At 41.4% G+C, this 23,356-nt stretch overlaps 1 protein-coding gene across 11 annotated transcripts in view; it reads right to left on the bottom strand.

Moving 5' to 3' along the window:
• Nucleotides 1-23,356, bottom strand: part of LOC143273511 (cell adhesion molecule CEACAM5-like) — a 386,206-nt gene that overhangs the window by 17,765 nt on the left and 345,085 nt on the right. For 7 of the 11 annotated variants that reach the window (XM_076573549.1, XM_076573535.1, XM_076573531.1 and 4 more), the window contains 3 exons: nt 10,089-10,364; nt 4,546-4,821; nt 204-602 (listed from right to left, as the gene is read on the bottom strand). In XM_076573549.1, coding sequence (XP_076429664.1) covers nt 204-602; nt 4,546-4,821; nt 10,089-10,364 — 951 coding nt within the window. The remainder of the gene's footprint in view (nt 1-203; nt 603-4,545; nt 4,822-10,088; nt 10,365-23,356) is intronic. The other 4 variants (XM_076573557.1, XM_076573565.1, XM_076573572.1 and 1 more) reach the window with 4 other exon arrangements.

Below are 23,356 nucleotides of genomic sequence, written 5' to 3'. Positions count from 1 at the left end.
TGGGGTTAAAGGCATGCAGCACTGTGCTCACCTTGCTTGGTGTTGTATCATGAGATTAACATGCATCCATCAACATGCTGGCTGTATTTGTTTCCTGAACAATGTTTTCCTCCTTGTGACTTTGACCCATTCTGCACTCTGTTGATAAAGAAACTGGGCCTAATTCCAAACACTGGAGTAAGAGGGCAACAGAGATCACTCACCTATTATGTCTAGCTCGATGGGGTGACTCCTCCTAGAACTGACTTGATTGGATACTTCACACTGATAGTCCCCAGAATCCTCAATCCTCACAGAGTCTATTTGGAGGGTTCGGTTGTTGTGGGACAGCTTCATCCTGTCTGTGAGCTTCACACTCTGGCCTTTGAAGAGCCAATGGATTGAGATCCCAGTGTTGTTTGACAAGCAGTTCAGGAACACAGAGAGCATATCTTTGACTGTGGTGTTGGTGACTTGGATGGAGGGTGGAGTCACTGGATCTGTGGATAAATAGTGGAGGGACCAGCGAGAGTCCTTCACCCTCAGAGATCTCAGCCAGTTCACAGGGCCCATAAAATGAAGGGGCCCTCTGCAATATTGCATGTTTGGGATCAAGATATGGTCTGTAGGGAGAGAGATGAAAATAACTCCTAACAAGATCACTCTCAGTGACCCTGACTCAGGGTATTTGTGTAGATTCCACACTGGGAGCCTCTTCAGCCCAAAAGCCCAGATATCTCACGGTTGTGAGGAATGTATTTCTGAAAGATTTTTGTGGGGATTCTTGCTCACACTTTCTGTGGTCAGGTCCCTCTTTTATGAAATAACCTACTGTTTATATTTAATTAAATAATTTGCAATGGGGTTAAGATGGCCCAGATAATCTTAAAGGTGTTAAAGGCTAGACCTCAGGACTTGGAGAAATCCCTAACTGAAGGATTTCTGTTTGTAGAAAAAAATTTATTTCCTGCCCCATGGATATGGATTAAATACTACAGAGAAGAAGTGAATAATCACAGTGCTGACCATAGCCTACAAGTCTAATCCTCAGTATTGATGTTGTTTGAGACAGGGTCTCAGTGTATAGTTCTAGCTTGCTTGGAACTTGCTATGTAGACCAAGCTCTCCTCCTACACATACTATCTACATGCCTCTCCATCCTCAGTGCTAGCATTAAAGATGTGTGACACCACACTCAGCTATTTGGTTTTTGGTTGTTGTTGTTGTTTTGGTTTTTCAAGACAGGATTTCTCTGTGTAGCTTTGTGCCTATCCTGGATCTTGCTCTGTAGACCAGGCTGGCCTTGACCTCACAGAGATCTGCCTGCCTCTGCCTCCTGCATGCTGGGATTAAAAGTGTGCCACCACTGCCTGACTGCTATTTTTTTTTGTTTTGAAGCTTGAGAAAAATAAGCAAAAGAGCATCATCAACTGTCAATTTCATGATTCACCATGACTCAGAACAGGGCTCCAAGGCACCTTTCCACCCCCTCTTCCCATCCCATGGAGTCAGAACTGAGACAGGAGCAGACTTGGGAGCAGAGGTCTAGTGCCCATCTGTGGGGAATATTCTCCTCCAATTTGGAGAATAAGAATGGGAGCACACTTGAAAGCCCTAGGTGTTCCTTGTAGGTCATGGAGGTCATAAAATGAAAATGGAGGGGACAGGAAAGCTTGTGTTAGGCACAGAAAGAAATCTTGATCTTGAGGCTCTCCTAACCATGGAAAGTCCCTCACACAACCTAAGGCTATCCAAGACTGGGATAACCTCCTCCTCACACTGCAAGCTGTGGTGGTATTGTGTTCCCCAAAATATTGAACACCCTAATAAACTTATCTGGGTTCAGAGACAGACCAGCCACTAGATACTAAGGCTAGAAAATGGTGGCACTCACACCTTTAATCCTAGCACTCCAGAGGTAGAAATCCCTCTGGATCTCTGTCAGTCAAGGTCACATTTGAACTGGCCAGACAAGGGGACACACACCTTTAATCCCAGAAAGTGAGCCTTTCAGTCCCAGGGAGTGGTGGTAGAAAGCATGAGGACCAGAAACTAGAAGCATTTGGCTGGTTAAACTTTCAGGCTTCTAGCAGCACAGTTCAGCTGAGAGCCACTGGGATATGAGGACACAGAGGCTTCCAGTCTGAGGAAACAAGATCAGCTGAGAAGTTGGCCAGGTGAGGTTATCTGTGGCTTGTTCTTTCTCTCTGATCTTCCAGTGTTCACCTCAATAACTGGCCTCAGGTTTGATTTAATTAATAAGACCTCTTAAGATTTCTGCTACATCTGGCGCCCAAAGTTCATGGTATGAATTCATGAAAAAAACTGCTTGCCTGTGGCCTTGTGGACCCCAGCTCAGGCCCAAGCTACCCTCAACCAGTTGTGGTGAAGGACACTGGTTGGATTTACTGAAGGAGGCAGAGGCCGGAGGATCCTGAGTTTGAGGCCAGCCTAGGAGACTTGGGAGAAACTTGGGCCTGGGCTGAACCACAAACAGTAGTGGGACCATGGAGGCAAAAGCTACGGCTCCGAGTTGCTGGCTCCTTCTTATCCTATTGGTCACTGCAGTGATGCCACTAGCTGGAACAAAAGGTTTACCATTGCTCGTTCAGAGAAGAATAGCCAGGCATAGGCAAAGTTCAGTTTGGAAAAGTTTGGCAAGACAAATGGTGGGGAGAAATTGCTGTGAAGATTTTCTCTTCTAGGGAAGAACGTTCATGGTTGGGAGAGACAGACATTTATCAGACTGTGATTACTCCAAACCGCAGAGGAGGCACAAATAAATTAAATAAATAAATAAATAAATAAATAAATAAATAAATAAATAAATAAATAAATAAATAAAAAATGTCTGCCGGAAACATGACCACACCTAACAGTGACTTTGAAATCTTCTAAAAGATGACAGGATCCCACAATGATGATTCCACGTGGACTATGATAAAACCATTAAGCTGATTAACACCATGGAAAGATCAACTTGAGACTACAAATTGTTTAGGACAATTTCCAGATGGCTAGCTGAGATGATCCTGCCTGACAGACTACTTGAGCAAGGACTTGTGATAAGCCCTGCATTTTCCCAATATGCAGAAACTGAACAAATGATATAGGACTTGACAATTAACCCCGAAACTTTCTTTTCAGGATTCCTTAAAGATGTCTTCACCCCTAGAAAGCAGGAAGTAATTTTAAGAAAACAACACCCACATTCCCAAGAGTTGGAATGGGATGTTTTTGGTCATTTAATGAGTTTGGGATATTGTCATTGTTTATGACAGTTGGCTACAAGTTGTTAATTGTTAATGGTCAGGAAAAAAGCTGAACAAGAAGATTAGATTCAGAGTTTTTGTTTAAAAAAAAAGAAATGAGATAGATCATTGATCTATTCTGAGAAAAAAGATAAATAATAGGAATAATGGGTAGATCACTGCATCTACACTAAAAAGGAAAAGGGGAAGATATAAAAATGACAAAACGTGGATTACTGAATCTACTATGAAAAGAAAAAAATACTTTTAAACAGGAACTACTTGTTTTAAATATGATAAGTAATGAAAATTTTTTGTCTGAATTTGTCAAATGTTATTGGACTGGACATTGTTATATATTAATGGAGTTTTTTTGTCTGAATCTGTCAAATGTTAATGCACTAGACATCATTAATGTAATATTGACTGTGTATATTGTATATACTTATTGGATATAATTTTTCATGTATTAGTTATAAGCTTTTTTAAATTTTAGACAAAAAAGGGGAAATGTGGTGGTATTTTTTCCCCAAAATATTATACACCCTAATAAACTTATCTGGGGTCAGAGACAGAACAGCCACTAAATACAAAGGCTAGAAAAATATGGCCCTCACACCTTTAATCCTAGCATTCCAGAGGTAGAAATTCCTGTGGATCTCTGTCAGTTCAAGGCCACACTGGAACCGGCCAGGCATGGTGACACATGACTTTAATCCCAGAAAGCAAGCCTTTAATCCCAGGGAGTGGTGGTAGAAAGCAGAAAGGTATATAAGGCGTGAGGACCAGAAACTAGAAGCATTTGGCTGGTTAAGTTTTCAGGCTTCTAGCAGCACAGTTTAGCTGAGAGCCATTGGGATGAGGACACAGAGGCTCCCAGTCTGAGGAAACAAGATCAGCTGAGAAGTTGGCCAGGTGAGGTTAGCTGTGGCTTGTTCTGTCTCTTTGATCTTCCAGTGTTCACCTCAATAACTGGCCTCAGGTTTGATTTAATTAATAAGACTTTTAAGATTTCTGCTACAGCAAGCTCCATCCCTCTCAGCCAGAAACCAGAGAACCAGGAGGCTATTAGCCATAGGGATGGAGCAGGAGGCTTGGGGGAAGACTGAGTTTTGCTTGTTCCCATAATCCTGGGCTGGAAATAAAATGCTTCTGCCACTTCCCAGAAAGCTCCACTCCAAACCAAGCTGGCTTTATTTGTATCTTGAGCCATGTTTTTCTCCTTGTGACTTTGACCCAGTCTGCACTCTGTTGATAAAGAAACTGCCCCCCACCCTGAAAGCTATGGAGTAACAAGGGAGGAGAGGTCACTCACCTATTATGTCCACCTGGATGGGGTCACTCCTCTGGGAACTGACTTGATTGGATACTTCACACTGATAGTCCCCGGAATGTGAACTCCTGGCAGGGACTATTTCGAGGGTGCTGTTGTTCGGGGACAGCCTCATCCTATTCGTGATCGTCAGACTGTGGCCTTTGAAGAGCCAATGGATTGAGATTCCAGTGTCATTGGTCAAGCAGTTCAGGAACACAGAGGTCAGGCCTTTGACCGTGGTGTTGCTGAATTGAATGGAGGGTTTAGTCACTGGTTCTGTGAAGAAACAATGGAGGGAAGCAGCTTAGAGTCCTTCACCCTCAGAGATCTGAGACAGCTCCCAGGGCCCATACAATGAAGGGACCCTCTGCAAGGTCACATGTTCAAGATATAGTCTGTGAAGAAAGAGCTGAATCTTACTCCTATCAAGATGACCCATAGTAACCCTGACTCAGGGTATTTGTGTAGATTGCATACTGGGAGCCTCTTCAGGCCACATGTCCAGAAAACTTGGGGGCAGTAGGTGAGTGGGAGGAATGTATTTCCCAATGATATTTGTGGGAATTCTTGCTCATATTTTCTGTGAGTGTGAACAGTCAGATCCTGCCTTTATGAAATAGCCTTTTTAATTAAAAAAATTAGTCATAGGATTAATATGGCCTAGCTAAACTTAAAGGTGTTAAAGGCTAAACCTCAGGACTGGGAGAAATCCTTAACTGAAGAATTTCTGTTTGTAGAAAAATTGTATTTCCTGTTCCACAGATATGGATTAAATACTACAGATAAGAAGTGAATAGACTCAGTGCTGACCACAGCCTGACACTCTAATGCTCAGTACTGATATTTTTGAGACAGGCTCTCACTGGACAGACCAAGCTCACGTGGAACTTGCTATGTAGACCAGGCTGGTCTGAAACTCACACTATCTACTTGTGTCTCCCTCCTCACTACTGGAATCAAAGATGTGTGCCACCACACTCAGCTGACATTTGTTTTTTGACCCTTGAAAAGAGCAAGAAAAAGGGTATCATCAACTGTAAGTGACATGGTTCACCCTGACTCAGAACAGGGCTCCCAGGCACATTCTCCACCCACTCTTTTCATCCCATGAAGTCAGAGCTGAGCCAGCCACCTCATTCATGAGACAGGAGCAGACCTGGGAGCAAAGGTCTAGTATCCATCTGTAGGGAATATTCTCCTCCAATTTGTAGAATAGAATGTGAACACATTTGAAAGCCTTGGGTGTTCCTTGTAGGTCATGGAGATCATACTGAAAATGGAGGGACAGGAAAGCTTGTGTTAGGCACAGAAAGAAATCTTGACCTCGAGGCTCTCCTAACCATGGAAAGTCCCTCACACAACCTAAGGCTTTCCAAGACTTGGATAACCTCCTCCTCACATTGCAAGCTCCATCCCTATCACTCAGAGAAATCAGAGAACCAGGAGGCCATTAGACATATGGATGGAGCAGGACACTTTGGGGAAGACTGAGTTTTGCTCATTCCCATAGACATGGGCTGGAAATTCAATGCTTTTGCACCTTCCCAGAAAGCCAAAAGACTCCACTCCAAACATGGTGCTGATATTTCGGAGATCCACTTACTAAAGACTGCAATGTTCTTGACCCTGACATTAATCCGGACACCTATGAGTAGATGATTTTCAACAAAGAAACCCAAAATACAATGGAAAAAAAGCATCTTCAATAAATGGTTCTAGAATGACTGGATGTCAACATGTAGAAGACTACAAATCGATCCATATCTGGAACTGTGCACAAAACTTAAATCCAAGTGGTTCAAAAACCTCAACACACATCTAGTTACTCTTAACCTGATAGAAGAGAAAATAGGAAGTAAGAGAAGAAGAGAAAGGCTTGAATGCATTGGCACCAGAGATCACTTCCTAAATATAACAGCAATAGCACAGACACTGAGAGCAACAGTTAATAAATGGGGCCTCTTGAAACTGAGAAGCATTTGTAGGGCAAAAGACACAGTCAATAAGACAGTCTACAGAATGGGAAAAGTTCTTCACCAACCCCACATCTGACAGAGGGCTGATATCCAGAATATTTAAGAATTCAAGAAATTAGACATCGAAATACACAACAGTCCAATTAAAAATGGGCTACAGAGCTAAACAGAGAATTCTCAACAGAATAATCTCAAATGGCTGAAAGACTTTTAAGGAAGTGCTTAACATCCTTAGTCATTAGAGAAAAGCAAATCAAAATGACTCTGAGATGCCATCTTACACCTGTCAGAAGGGCTAAGATCAAAAACACTGAAGACAGCTTATGTTGGAGAGGATGTGGAGCAAGGGGAACACTCCTCCACTGTTGGTGGGAGTGCAAATTTGTATGGATGTCTTGGAAATCAGTATGCTGCTTTCTGAGAAAATTGGGAATTGATCTCCCTTAAGACCCAGCTATACCACTCTTGAGAATATACCCAAGGATTGCTCAATCATGCCACAAGGACACATGCTCAATTATGTTCACAGCAGCATTATTTGGAATAGCCAGAACCTGGAAACAACCTAGATGCCCCTCAACTGAAGAATGGATAAAGAAAATGTGGTAGATATACACAATGGATTACTACTCAGCAGAGAAAAACAATGACAGCATGAAATTTGCAGGCAAATGGATTGAACGAGAAAAAAATCATCCTGAATGAGGTAACCCAGACTCAGAAAGACAAACATGGTAGGTACTCACTCATAAGTGGATACTAGATGAAAAACAAAGGATAAGCAGACTTCAACTCACAGCTCCAGGGAGGTTACCTAATAAAGAGGGCCCTATGACAGACATAGCATTGCCCAGTGATGGAGAAATGGATGACATCTACATGATCAAGCTGGGGTTAAGAGGAGGTAATGGAGGGCAAGGGTCAGGGCAAAGAGAGCTTAGGGGAGCAGGAGGTCCTACCTGGATCAGGAACAGAGTGGGAGAACAAGGAAAGAGATATCATGATAAATGAAGACACCATGGGAATAGGAAGATGCAGAGTGCTAGAGAGGTCCCCAGAAACCCACATAGATGACTCCACTCTAGAATACTGGCAATGGTTGAGAGGGTGACCTGAGCTGACCTACACTAGTGATGGGATGGCCAAACACTTAACTGTCATGATAGAACCCTCATCCAGGGACAATGGAAGCAGATGCAGAGATCCATGGGCAAGCCCCAGGTGGAGCTCCAGGAGTCCAATCAATGAGAGAGAGGAGGGATCATATGAGCAAGAGATATTGAGACCATGATTGGGAAAAGTACAGAGACAACTAGCCAAACTAGTAGAAACACATGAACTGTGTCCAATAGCCTAGGAATCCCCATGGAACTGGATTAGACCCTATGGATAAGTGAGACAGTTGTGTAGCTTGAACTGTTTAGGAGGACCCCAGGCAGTGGGACTGGGACCTGTCCTTAGTGTATGAGCTGGCTTTTTGGAACCTAGTGCCTATGCTGAGACACTTAGTTCAGTCATGGTAGAGGGAGGAGGGGAATGGACCTGCCCCAAATGTAGGTACCAGGCTCTGCTGACTCCCCAGGGAAGACCTTGCCTTGGGGGTGGTGGGAACGAGGGGTGGGTTGTGGGGGGAAGGATGGGATGTAGGAGAAGGGAGGACAGGGTTATCTGTGGTTGATATGTAAAACAAATAGAACATATCTTTTTTTTTTTTTGGTTTTTCAAGACAGGGTTTCTTTGTGTAGCTTTGCGCCTTTCCTGGAACTCACTTGGTAGACCAGGCTGGTCTCGAACTCACAGAGATACGCCTGCCTCTGCCTCCCGAGTGCTGGGATTAAAGGCGTGCCCCACTACCCAGCACAAATAGAACATATCTTAATAAAAAAGAAAAAAAATAAAAGAAAAAAATATAAAAAAAAATTCATTTCTTTTGGCTCTTTTGTATTTATTGGTGTGAAACAGAGTTGTCCTATTGAGTTACAGAACCTTGAAGGCATTCTTGCTGTCCATCTGACCCTGTTTGACCAGATGAGTTTTGATCAGGCTGCTAAGATTGTTCAATGATGAATGAATAATCAGTTAAACAAGGCATGTCCGGGGAAAATGGGATATCCAGGTAAAAGAATGAAGTTAAGCCTTCACTAACAACATATACAAATCAGCTCTACATGGATCAAAGATCAGAGCTGAAGGTCATCAGACTTTTAGGAGACAGGATGAAAACATTTTGAAACTGGATTTCAAATGATGTCTTTGTTATGATACCTGATGCATCATTTGGGCCTTTTGGCTGCATATGTGTCTCTACAGAAGATGAATGAATGGTACCTGAGGCAGACAGAAGAGGTTGTTGAATTCCTTGGAACTTCAGTTACAGACAGGAATAAGTTTCCATGTAGGTGCTGGGAATTGAACCCCTGTCCTTTGGAAGAGATGCCAGGGCTCTTAACTATAGAGCTATCTCTCCATTCCCATAAACCATATATATACACACACATACCACTACACACAACAAAAACAAAAATTAGAAAAAAGCATCTTGTGCAGGGATGTCATGCTTCAAATGTCAGCATGAGGTTAAGAAGCTCAGTATATGGGCCATCAAGATGGCTCAGTTGGGAAGAGGGCCTGCCATACACCCATACAGTAGCCACCCCTAATTGCCACACAGAAATAAATGCACAAACAAATGTGGGCCAGTGAAATGGCTGAGCAAATAAAGGGCTGGTTCACCCACCTGAGTTCAATCCCCTGTCCCTGGAGAACTGGATAACACAAATTGTCTCCTGACCTCCACTCATTGGTGTGGGACATGCACACAAAATGAATAAATATGCAAATGTAGTAAGAAACTCATTACAGGTCCTTTCTGTCTATGCATTTTATATTTATGGATCAAAACCTTGGAAACAAACTACTTGAAAAAGTATCTCTACAGTGAAAAATGTATTGTTTCCTCCTATCTTTGTACTGTACTCAACACAATAAGACTAGTGTGTTGAATATGCAGTATTCATATTAGGCATTGGAAATAATCTAAAGAAGATTGGAATGTGTTGAAAGAAGTGTAGAGTAACATGAATACATTACTAGTCTGACGGTTGACTATGTGACTGACTCAGACACTAAACTCTTAATCACTTTGCATTTCCATTTGCTATATTGACATCTACTGTTGTTAATATTGAGCAGGTCTCACAACTTAATCAGAGTTCAGCCTTGTAATTCTATGCCTCCTGCTTCATGCTCTCTCTCTTTTGAGACAGGGTCTCACTATGTAGCTCTGACTAATCTGAAACTGGCTACAAAGACCAGGGTGGTTGGGAACTCATAGAGATCCAACTGTCTCTGCCTCTGGTGTGCTGGGGTTAAAGGCATGCTGCTCTGTGCTCACCTTGCTAGGTGTTCTATCATGAGATTAACATGCATCCATCAACATGCTGGCTGTATTTGTTTCCTGAACAATGTTTTCCTCCTTGTGACTTTGACCCATTCTGCACTCTGTTAATAAAGAAACTGCCCCCACCCTGAAAGCTGTGGAGTAACAAGGGAGGAGAGGTCACTCACCTATTATGTCCACCTGGATGGGGTCACTCCTCTTGGAACTGACTTGATTGGATACTTCACACTGATAATCCCCGGAATCCTCAATCCTCGCAGAGTCTATTTGGAGGGTGCTGTTGTTCTGGGACAGCTTCATCCTGTCTGTGAGCTCCACACTCTGGCCTTTGAAGAGCCAACGGATGGAGACCCCAGTGTCGTTTGACAAGCAGGTCAGGAACACAGAAGTCAGGACTTTGACTGTGTTGTTGGTGACATGGACGGAGGGTGGAGTCACTGGATCTGTGGATAAATAGTGGAGAGGACAAGTAGAGAGTCCACTGACCATCAGAGATCTCAGCCAGTTCACAGGGCCATAGAATGAAGGAGCGCTCTGTAAGATTGCATGTTTGGGTTCAAGATATTGTCTGTAGGGAGAGAGCTGAAATTTACTCCTAACAAGATCACTCACAGTGACCCTGACTCAGGGTATTTGTGTAGATTCCACACTGGGAGCCTCTTCAGCCGACTTGTCCAGAAATCTCATGATGGGGGAAATGTATTTCCCAATGATTTTTGTGGGGATTCTTGCTCACACTTTTTGTGAACAGTCAGTTCCCTCTTATATGGAATAACCTACTGTTTATACTTAATTAAATAATTTGTCATGGGGTTAAGATGGCCCAGATAATCTTAAAGGTGTTAAAGGCTAGACCTCAGGACTTGGAGAAATCCCTAACTGAAGGATTTCTGTATGTAGAAAAAAATGCATATCCTGCCCCATGGGTATGGATTAAATACCACAGAGAAGAAGTGAATAATCACAGTGCTGACCACAGCCTACAAGACTAATCCTCAGTATTGATATTGTTTGAGACAGTCTCACTGTATAGTTCTAGCTTGCTTGGAACTTGCTATGTAGACCAAGCTCTCCTCCTACACATACTATCTACATGCCTCTCCATCCTCAGTGCTAGCATTAAAGATGTGTGACACCACACTCAGCTATTTGGTTTTTGGAGGCTTTTTTGGTGGTTGTTGTTGTTGTTGTTTCGGTTTTTTGACACTGGGTTTCTCTGTGAAGCTTTGTGCCTTTCCTGGATCTTGCTCTGTAGACCAGGCTGGCCTGGACCTCACAGAGATCTGCCTGCCTCTGCCTCCTGCATGCTGGGATTAAAGGCGTGTGCCACCACTGCGTGGCTGCTATTTGTGTTTTGAAGCTTGAGAAGAATAAGCAAAAGAGATCATCAACTGTAAGTGACATGGTTCACCCTTACTCAGGACAGGGCTCCCAGGCACCTTCTCAACCCACTCTTCCTATCCCATGGAGTCAAAACTGAGACAGGAGCAGACTTGGGAGCAGAGGTCTAGTGCCCATCTGTGGGGAATATTCTCCTCCAATTTGGAGAATAAGAATGGGAGCATAGTTGAAAGCCCTGGGTGTCCCTTGTAGGTCATGGAGGTCATAAAATGAAAATGTAGGGGACAGGAAAGCTTGTGTTAGGCACAGAAAGAAATCTTGACCTTGAGGCTCTCCTAACCATGGAAAGTCCCTCACACAACCTAAGGCTTTCCAAGACTGGGAGAACCTCCTCCTCACATTGCAAGCTCCATCCCTATCAGCCAGAAACCAGAGAACCAGGAGGTCATTAGACATAGGGATGGAGCAGGAGGCTTGGGGGAAGACTGAGTTTTCCTTGTTCCCATAGACATGGGCTGGAAATTAAATGCTTCTGCACCTTCCCAGAAAGCCAAAAGACTCCACGCAAAACCTGGTGCTGATATTTCAGAGATCCACTTACTAAGGACTGTAATTTTCTTGACTGTGGTTCTATTGACTCCAGGAAAAACATTATAGATGAGGCAGGAATAGGATTTGCTATTATTAGTGTTAATATTGGGGATAAAGAGCTCTTGGGAGGATGACTGGAGCTCTCCATTGACAAACCACGAGTACAGTGCAGGTGGGTTAGCATCTGTGTGGCACAAGATGTGAGGTTTTTACATGAATGGAAATGAATATTTGAGGGGGATATGATCTGGACATCAGAACCATCTGGAGAAAATAGAATAAAATCACATGATGTCAGCAGAGGGAAGGGGAAATCATGGTCTGTAGAAGGACATAGTATCTCTTTGAGCTGTGCTTTAACCTTAGTTGAGCAGGTCATACCCAGAGTTGGGGAGATTAGTACAAGAGTACTCATTCAGCATGCACAAGCCCTGATCTTTCTCAAGCACAACACACACACATCTTCACTGCACACTCACGTGTGCACTGAGACTGAATCTGACATGTCCCCTGTCTCCATCACCCTGAGCCTCTCTAGACAGAATTCCCTGCAACCCATTCAAGCTCAATTCTGGGCCTGTCCACATGTGCTTGGGCTGGGACAGGATGCCCTGGCAGCCTAGATATCTGTATGGTAGGTCTGTGTCATGAACCCAATGGGACTAGGACCGAGTATGGTAGAGTTCTAGCCCTCTGTATTTAGGCAGTTGGGGCCAGGGTTAAATAGAAAATACAGGTAATGTTTAGAGAGAATGGGTCACTTGGAGAGGCACTCACTGAATTCTAGTTTCACATTCATAGGGTCCTGTGTCAGTCCTCAACATTGAGTAAAGTGAGAGTCCTGTAGTCATAAGACAGCTTCAGCCTGTCCTCTTTTGAGAAGCTTTTTTTTATCCTCCACAGGTAGCCTGTATTCTGAGTCTTAGGCTCACACATTAATGCTATTGAGTCCTCACCCTCCATGGGATTGGAAGTGTTGGTTGTGATGTTGGGATTGGGTAGCAGTGCTGTGCTGACAACAGAGAGATGATTGCTCTGTGTGGTACTTCTGATTCTTACAAAGGCCTCTTACAGCCAGACATCGTCTCTTAACTCCCAGCTGACCCACATCCCGAAAGAATCAGGCAGGAAGCAAATTACAGGCAGATGGATTGGCTGTGTGCTCAGAGATAATGGGGCCTCCTGTACTGTGTATGGAAGAAGCAAGGACTTTCTCGTGAGAGAACTGAGCTGCAGTGTTTGGTGATGGTCAGACTCAAGACTTGGAATCACAGTTCTCATTTTATTTCCTGGTCCTCACTGACCCATTGCTGCCTTGAGACACAAGGTTCAGATCCCTCCAGCTACACTGACCTCTCCTGCTGTGTGTAGACCAGAGCCCTCCCAGCCTTTGCTGTTCAGGGCCGACCTACAGATAGGTTATGATTAGTCTTCCCATTGAGCTTCCCTGAGAAACCTGACAGACTGTGAGGGATCTCACAGAGCTCAGGATCTGCCTGACATTTAGTTCAGGTTGGGCCACAGATGGACTATTCTTGTCAGGTGTTTGATGTTGATTGACATGAATCTGGGAGCCCTATAAGAATCCTGAGTCTATGAAATGATCTAGAGGAGTGAAGGTCACCTAGTAGGCCTCCATGATGGCGACCTGGAGATGTGGTTTTGGTCCGATAATTGTGACACTGATGGCCTATGTGACCCTGACTCAGTGATTGTGTTTGCTGTCTCACTTTTTCTATAATAGAACACATGGTAAATGATCATTGCTAGGCATCTAAGATAATCTTAAATGTGAACCATGACCTGACCTTCCACCAAGCAGTGTCTACTAGTATTTGCCTGCAGGAAATAATCCCTGCAGTGGGAAAGATGGCTCAGTGGTTAAGAGCACTGACAGCTCTTCTAGAGCTCCTGAGGTAAATTCCCTTACAAAAATCTATAATTAAAATGTGGTGAACCTTTCTGGTGTGCAGGCAGAAAACTTTATGTATAATTATTTAATTAACTAATTAATTAAGGCTAAATGGACTGTGGGAAGGAAACACCAAGGAGCTGTTGGTAGAAATATGTAAATTTCACATTGGAAAGGGGTGCAGGTTATAAGCTACCCATAGACAATTGTAGTCAATGGCAGTGTATATTTCAGAGTAGGCAAGACAAATTTCCAAATTCTCAACATAACAAATGGGAGATAAAAGTGTAGTGGGTGTTACAGAGTTGACTTAATCATTCTGTCTTGTACACAGACATCAAAGATCACACTCTATTTCTTCAGACTAAGTACAGTTGGGAGGCCATTTAAAGCACTATTAACAAGTAATAGATCATGGATCAAAACAGTGTGAAGATCATCTTCAAGTGCCAAAAAATGTTACATATTGTACATCTGAACATGGGCCAAAATATATAAAGAATCTCACAGTTCAACATTAGTAACAATGAAACCACAAGCAGCTCAATCCAAAGAGAAGGAGAAGACCTGACTTTCCTTTTAAAGAACGAGGAACAGATGACCAATAAAGACAGGATGCTTACTTTTTGTCTATTTGACAGACTAAATTCACATGGGAAGAGAAAACCTCAGTTGACGAATCACTTCCAGCATAATGGCCGGCAAGTCATTTTCTTAATTACTGTTTGGTGGAGAATGACCCGATGCTATCCTCTAGCAGATAGCCCCTTTCTTATAGGCTCTGTAAGAAAAGCAGCTGAGCAAGTTGTGGGAGCAAGCCAGGATGATTTCCCCATGGTTCTTGCCTGCACTTCCCTCAATGACAGACTCTGATCAAGACATTTAAGCCAAATAAACCCTTAACTGCCAAGTTGGTTTGGGTTGTGGCATTTCATCACAGTAACTGGAAAGCTATCTAGAACAACACATAAAGAATTTCTATGGGAGCCGGGGGAGGGGAGGTTGTGGTGGCACACGCCTTTAATCCCAGCACTTGGGAGGCAGTGGCAGGTGTATCTGTGAGTCCCATGCCAGACTAGCCTGCAGAGAGAGTTCCAAGACAACTAGGGATATACAGAGAAACCCTGTCTCAAAAATCCAAAACTGAAAAGAAGAAAAAAGAAATGCTTATGGGCCAGGCAAGGTAGTGCACACCTTTGATCCCACTACTCTGGGAATTCCAGCCTGGCCAGCCAGGAGTATATAGTAAGACCCTGTCTCACAACCAAAAAAACAAAAACATGCTTAACACCAATAGTCACTGTAAAAATGCACATGATTGGCCGACCTAAACTGTACATTCTTAAGGATAAGTCATATATAAATTATAAGCTATTAAAGATAGTTACTAGGATACAAGTTAAAGCTTGATCATCTTATAAATGATCAAATTATACAAATGTATGTTTAGAAACAGGCTAAATATGCTGAATATTAGCATAATCAATTCCTTACTTCACCTATGACATTTAAAAAATGTTTAAGCTTCCCACTTTAAACTATGCCATGCCTCTTACAGCCAGGAATTAGTCCAAATTATACTTTGAGATCATTTAGATTACATTTCCATTTACCAGGACTAAAGATAATTTGCCTTGCTATCCAATTTTCAATAAAAGATAGCTCACCAAAAAGATTTCAGAATAAGCTTTTACTATTCCTTCATTAAAAGAAATTCACTTTACATTGACTATTCTCAATAATCAATCACCTATGTCTCCTGACTAATTAAATACATGAATCTTTTAGATGTAAAATTTTTATGAGGGTATGAAAGTTTAGATATGGAGACTGTTTAGGAAAGTTAAAAAATAACTTAGGATATATGAATTGCCAGTTATTGGGATAGATAAATATAACATAAACATCTAGATTTGGAATAAATGATACCCACGTCTCAGTAAATAACCTAGAGATACTGAGAATATATACCTAAGGTACATCTATGGATAAAGTTTTTATTGAGATCTGAGATCTGAAATATATAGGCTTTAGAAATAGACTTATGTATGCATTACTACATTAGTCTACAGATGTCCCCCAGAGGAGACCTGGGACTAATAAAAGGCCATAGCTCCTCCACTGTACAAGGTATAATAATTGTCCATGGAATGATTGATCCTGACTTTACTGGGAAAATTAAGATTATTGTAAACCTCCTACAAAAACAATTCAGATTCTACAGGGCAGCGCCTAAGGGAGCTGCCAGTTTGGATTCAAGTTTTATGGTCTTCTGGGTTCAGGAAATTAAATATTCCAGAACAACTAAACCCTTAAAATACAGGGAAAGAAAATAATTGACTTGCTAGACATAAGCATAGACATTTCTTACATTTTAGAAAATGATTGGCCAAATACTTAAGACAATTATTACTCCTTCATCTCATATAGGTCTAGGTCAAGCTAATATTGTAACCAAAAGCTCAGAAATATTAAAATGGTCAGATAGATAAAATGATGGCCTTATTCTGCCCAGAGGCATCCCCTTTATACCTAACACTCTCTGGGGAAGAGACATGCTGCAGTTAATTGGTGAATCATTAATCTCTGCTATGGACTAATATCAGCTCAAGTGCTATAGATGGGTGTTAAACTTAAAAGAACTCGGGTAAACAAACCAAAGGCATAACTGAGCCCATTATTCTAGAAATTATAAGTGACAGGCATGGCCTAGGGTATAATAAATTAATCTGAGGGACCACTGTTGACTGCTATCCCCATTACATGGATATCTGATGCTCCTATCTGGGTTAAATAATGGACTTTGAATGCTGAGAGAATTGTAGCTGCTACTTGTCTGGTGGGAGAGAAGCTTAAAAATAGGGCATATAAAGCCTCTCACCAGCCCTTGAGTCACCCTAATACTTATTGGTTAGAAAAATATCAGGCTTACAGGCTGTTACAAGACCTTAAAAAATTAAATGAACTTTATTGGAGCCAAGGGGAGCTTCACAATCTAGTTTGTCATCTCCCACAGCCACCCCTAGAATTCAAAATATAATAGTCATAGACTTACAAGATTGCTTCTTCACCCTATATTCTCACCCTAAAGATTGTCAGCATTTCACTTTAAGCTTGCCTTCTAACCTGACACAATGGAAGTCAAAAGCTGACATGCAGATCAGGAAATATAAGTTCTGTTTACCCAGAACACATTGATTGAGCTGAGTTCCTCACCATATGTACAGATTAACTATCAGAAGTATCCGTAAATTATACTTTCCTCACTGTCACCTAAGCCAATTATGTGTGTGTGTGTGTGTGTGTGTGTGTGTGAGTATACATTGCAATACATTTATTACATAGGTGACATTATATTTATAACAAACTATAAAACCTATGAGTCTATAGACTGGCAGATAAGTCCATACTAGTACTTTCTAATGTCTGTCCAACAATTACAAATTCTCTCCCTATGAAAATTCACCCATGAGGCCTACATCCTTATGATTTATGTGTATGAAATAAAGAAATAAATCACCATTTATTCCACTGCTTTAAAATTTTAAGAAGGCCTAGAGCTCATAATTGGACAAAAGCCTTATTATACTTCAAGAGCTCTTAACAATTGGTGCTTAATGTTTCATATCTCCCACTACAGGCATCCCTTATTATCCACAGGCCAAGACACAAAGTTACACCTAAGCCTCCAGAACCTTCTCACTTGTATTTGTAAAGGTCCTGATGTTTTCATAATGTCAAAAAGTGGATATGCTTACATGTTTTCACAGGATGCTGATCCATCTTTATGAATCCTGGATTGCCTGGTCGCACCATACACTAGGCTGCTGCAGGACAAAGATGCTCTAAAGCTGCCAGTCTGAAAGTTGCTTATATTTACCTCTAGATTCTTAAATATTGAGCTGTGACTTTATGAATAAATTGATACAACTCTAGATTTTTTGATGAACTCTGTTCATCAATTATATTAAACTTGTAGAAATATGTAGATGTAACCAACAGTCTTACTAAATAAGAAACACAGAACCAATGTAAAAGAGAAAGCCGAGAGGTCAGAGCTCAGAGCTAAAATCTCACCCTTCCTCCTGTGGTGTCCCAGCTTCCCGAAAGAGAGCTATATCCTGTCTGTCCATCTCTTTATAGTATTTTGTTCTGCCTTCTCATTGGTTGTAAACCCAAACACATGACTGCCTCGTCACTGTCTGTATGTACAGCCCCCCAGGTCTTAAAGGTATATGTCTCCAATGCTGGCTGTATCCCTGAACACACAGAGATCTATGGGATTAAAGGCGTGTGCCACCACCGCCACACTCTTGCTATGGCTCTAATAGCTCTGACCCCCGGGTAACTTTATTTATTAACATACAATCAAAATCACATTTCAGTACAATTAGAATATCACCACAGAAATATTATTAGAAATAATCCTGGCCTAAATGAATTTTTATTAATTTTGACAAAAGATAATCAGGACTTGAGATATATGATAAATGAAACATTTCAGATTTCATTCTCTGACTATCCTCCTGTTTTGTTGAGATTCCAAAGATTCATAATCTTGCTCTGACAAATCACCACTGTTATCATATTGCTAATACGTCTAAAGATTTTGTCCATTTAAGGAATGCAACCTGCCTACAGTTTATGTCTTCCACTTACAAATTCTGTTTTTCTTCTCTAGGAAGGTGGATCTTTCCCTCTCTCCCTGGCCTGATATCCCCTTCTCTCATCTGCTAAAGCCATGCACTAAATATTCCATAGGTACACATAAGAGAAAAAGTTTCCTCCTTAAAACTCCTCAAATGTTGTAAAACCATTGTGTCATGTCTCATCTGAGCTGAGGAATAGTGGGTTGTGATTAGAAAGAAGGCCACCTAGAAACCAGTAGGCAGCCCCTTGGATCTTATGCAGGAACATAGACAATTTGAATCTGTTTTATGCTTAAATCAAAGTGTTTTGATCAGATGTGTAATCTGCCATATCTTTACATATTTGTTGTAGCAGTTTGTATTAAAAGTATCACAAGTGCAAATAAAAAGTCATTTGTCACTTGTTTAACTAAAAACAAAAACAAAACAAAACAAAAAAACTCATCAAATGCATGTTTTAATACATATATTTGTTTCCAGCAGTAATTCTGATGATTTAAAGAGTTACACATTGTCATCCTCTGGACCACAGAAATGCTGTCTAGCTGCAGGTCTGCACCCCATCCTCCATCCTCCATCCCACATGGATGTGCTGTCCAGCTCAGCCCTGCATCATGCATGCCCTCTAGCACATGAGACAGAAAATCCTGCTACCCATCTCTTACCCTGCAGAGCCTGAAACAGCCTGCTCTTCCTGGGTTTCCACTTATTCCAGTCATCAAGACCCTCAGCTTCAGACCCATATCAGCAGGGAGTAACCATGAATGACTTCTACAGCCCCGTGGTGACTTACCCCTCTTTCGGTGCTGAACTCCCCAGCCCAGGGGCTGGACTGCCTTTTAAAAACTCTCTATTATTAATTCTATAAATTCTGCCCATTATCCTGAAATGTATATCCTATCAGATTTTCTCCTCAAGTACTTCTGACACTGTTGTGTATATAAGTCTTGCTATGTATACCCTGACACAGATTATTACAGTCCTCCCATAGCTAAATGGGTCAATATTGCCTTGATTACAAATTTTAATTATTAGGTCAGTTTTAACTGTAGCCTTGGTCCCATAGGTGCTCATGACTAACTCAAGTAACTCCTTATCTAACAATGCCTCTTTTAAATACAGTTTAAACAAATTAATACCACTAATCAGAGATTAATAGAGTTATGTTCCAAACTAATCATTTTTGATAAGTCACAGTTATATTATTCAGACACATTTGACCATATTATGCTATACTAGCTAATGGTAGATTTTTATGTTACTCCTCTGCTCCCTTCTTGGGACAGAGATATTCTGATTATGTACAACTACACCTTTTAGACGGCTAAACTAAGTCTCAGCTTGCCATCTACATAGATTATTGATTACAAATATTAATTAACCATTACTTTTCATTTTTCAAGACACCTCCAAATTTAATTTTTTCATCCTTTTCTCTACCCTAGCAAGAATTAAACATTCTCTTTTTTTAATAAATTAAAACACTGGAACTGCTGCAAGCCATAGGAAAACATAATGGAATTCAGCTACTATCCCAAAAGCTACTACTTGGAAAGGTCAAGAAATTTTCTCAAGGTCAAGTCATGGTTTAAGAAGTCTTGGTGATATTTTAGCTTTTGTTATATATTAGCTGGTTCCTACAATGATTTCCTTGTATGCTATGTGTGCTTCCAAGAACTCATAATAGTGTATTTATCTAACATGCCTATCAAGCATCAAAAGGCAATCAACCTTATAGAAACAACGCCTGTCTCCTAGGTCAGGAGGATAGCTTCATTTCTTGTGCAGTTTAAGCAGAGACCCTCTTTTCTTATACAACCTCACTAACATTATAGACTCCGAACTTCTTACCTAACCACTTCTAGAAATGTAGACTGAGTATATAAATCCCCTTTTTTGATATAGTAACCAATCATTAGCTCTCAATTGACCTCCTCTTTTACCACTCTCTTTTGGGTTGTAAAAGAAATCCTGATACTCACTCCTTGAGGAAAATTTTTACCTGCCTTTATGACCCTGCAGGAATTCAAGCCTGATGACTTGTTCTGCCAGGGGATTGCTATTGTTTGGGTTTATGACTGAATACCTCAGACATGTGGGGAAACTGAGAGGTATAAGGAGACTTAGAGGATGATTTTCAGGAGAGAACTTGAGGACAAGATGGAAGATGAGGAAGAGCCAGGTAGGGAAGTACTAGATGAGTAAGGCCAAGATGAGAAGGCTCTGTCGAGGCAGAATTAAGATGAGAGAATTAAGATAGAACTTAGAGGGGACAGTAGGTAAATATAGAGAAAAATCAGGCAAGACAGGAGCTAGGCAGGAGAACAGAACTGTAGCTCTGTAGACAGGATTTTATCCTGAATATTTTATATATATTTTATATTTTATCCTGAATATATTTTATCCTGAATAAAGTTGACAGACAAAGAAAGACCTTGGTTTCCTCAGATTCATTTCCAAAAAATAATTGTCAGTGTTTGCAAGCTTCTCTTCTCAGCCCCTGGGAAGAATATTATTAAGGTGCGTCCTTAATAATATTTAAGAATAACTCCTCTATTTTTTGTACCACCATGGCTTAAAGTTATATTTCAACAACAACAAAAATTAGAATCTACAATCTCGAGGAAACTGAACAATGCTCAACTGAATCACAAATCGGTCAAAGAGGAAATAAAGAATTAAAGACTTCCTAGAATTCAATGAAAATGAATGTACAACATACCTAAACTTATGGACACTATGAAAGCAGTGCTAAGAGGGAAATTCATAGCACTGAATGCCCACATATAGAAGTTGGAGAAATTTCACACTAGCGATTTAACAGCACACCTAGAAGCTCTAGAACAAAAAGCAGCAAAGTCACCCAGGAGGAATAGATGCCAGCAAATAATCAAAATGAGGGCTGAAATCAATAAAATGGAAACATATAGAACAATACAAAGAAGCAATGAAACAAAGAGTTGGTTCTTTGAGAAAAACAACAGGATAGACAAGCCCTTCCCCAAACTAACCAAAAGGCACAGTGAGAGCATCCTAATAAAAAAATCAGAAATGAAAAGGGATACATAACAACAAATAATGAGCAAATCCAGAGAATGGTTAGGTCATTCCTCAAAAACCCTAATCCACATAATTGGAAAATCTAAAGAAATGTACAATTTTCTGGATAGGTACCATATACCAAAATTGCCTCAAGACCAGATAAACAATTTAAATATACCTATAATGCTTAAGAAACTAGAAACATCCAGATTCCTCAGTCCTTGGATGGGGTTTCTGGCATGGCTATTAGGGTGGTTGGCCATCCCATCACCAGAGTAGGTCAATCCCGGCTGTCTCTCAACCATTGCCAGCCATCTATTGTGAGGGTATCTTTGTGGATTTCTGTGGGCCTCTCTAGCACTTTGCTTCTTCCTTTTCTCATGTGGTTTTCATTTACCATGGTCTCCTATTCCTTGTTCTCGCTCTCTGTTCTTGATCCAGCTGGGATCTCCCACTCCCACAGGCTCTCTTTCCCTTGACCCTTGCCCTTCATTAGTCCCACTCATGTCCAGGTTATTCATGTAGATCTCAGCCATTTCTCTGTCATTGGGCGATCCTCGTGTCTTTCTTGGGGTCCTGTGTTTTCCAGGTAGCCTCCCTGGTGATGTGAGTAGCAGTCCAGTCATCCTTGTTCCACCTCTAATATCCTCCTATGAGTGAGTACATGCCATATTTGTCTTTCTGAGTCTGGGTTACCTCACTCAGGATGATTTTTTTCTAGATCCATCCATTTGCCTGCAAACCTCATGATGCCATTGTTTTTCTCTGCTGAGTAGTATTCCATTGTGTATATGTGCCATAATTTATTTATCTATTCTTCAGTTGAAGGGCATCTAGGGTGTGGAACTCTGGGAGTCCAATTAGCGAGAAAGAGAAGGGTTTATATGAGCGAGAATTGTTGAAACCAAGGTTGGATAAAGCACAGGGACAAATAGCCAAACGAATGGAAACACATGGACTATGAACCAAAGGCTGAGGAGCCCCCAACTGGATCAGGCCCTCTGAATAGATCTCTGAAGTATTCAAAGGCCACCTGGCCAAACACCCTAATTGTCATGCTAGGAACCCCATCCAATGACTGAGGGAACCGGATACAGAGAACCATGGTCAGGCCCCAGGTGGAGCTCCAGGAGTCCAATTGGTGAGAAAGAGGAGCTTTTGTATGAGCGAGAATTGTTGAGACCAAGGTTGGAAAAAGCACAGGAACAAATGAAAGGAAACACATGAACTATGAACCAATAGCTGAGGAGCCCCCAACTGGATCAGGCCCTCTGGATAAATAAGACAGTTGATTAGCTTGATCTGCTTGGGAGGCATCCAGATAGTGGGACCAGGTCCTGTCCTCAGTGCATGAACTGGAAGTTTGGAACCTGGGGCTTATACAGGGACACTTGGCTCAGCCTGGGAGGAGGGGCCTGGACCTGGCTGTACTGAATCTACCAGGTTGAACTCAATCCTCAGGGGAGTCTTTGCCCTGGAGGAAATGGGAATGGGGGGGTGGACTGGAGGGAAGGGGTGGGAGTAGGGGTGGGAGGGGAGAGAACAAGGGAATCTGTGGCTGATATGTAAGATTAAATTTAATAAATAAATTTAAAAAATGAAAAAAAAAGAAACTAGAAACAGTCATTAAAATCTCCCAACCAGAAAAAGCATGTGACCAGATGGTTTGAACACAGAATTCTACCAGATTTTCAAAGAAGAGCTAATACCAATATTCTTCAATTTGTTCTACACAATAGAAACAAAAGGAACATTGCCAAATTCTTTTTACAAGGCTACAGTCACCGTGATACCTAAACAACAAAAGATGCAACAAAGAAAGAGAATTGCACACCAATCTCATTCATGAACATTGATGTAAAAGTACTCAATAAAAACTGGCAAATCAGATTCAAGAAGG

This window comes from Peromyscus maniculatus, chromosome 1, assembly GCF_049852395.1.
Source record: "Peromyscus maniculatus bairdii isolate BWxNUB_F1_BW_parent chromosome 1, HU_Pman_BW_mat_3.1, whole genome shotgun sequence".
Lineage (NCBI taxonomy): Eukaryota > Metazoa > Chordata > Mammalia > Rodentia > Cricetidae > Peromyscus > Peromyscus maniculatus.
Note: the sequence above shows the minus strand (reverse complement) of the source record. Positions and strands in the feature narration are given on the sequence as shown.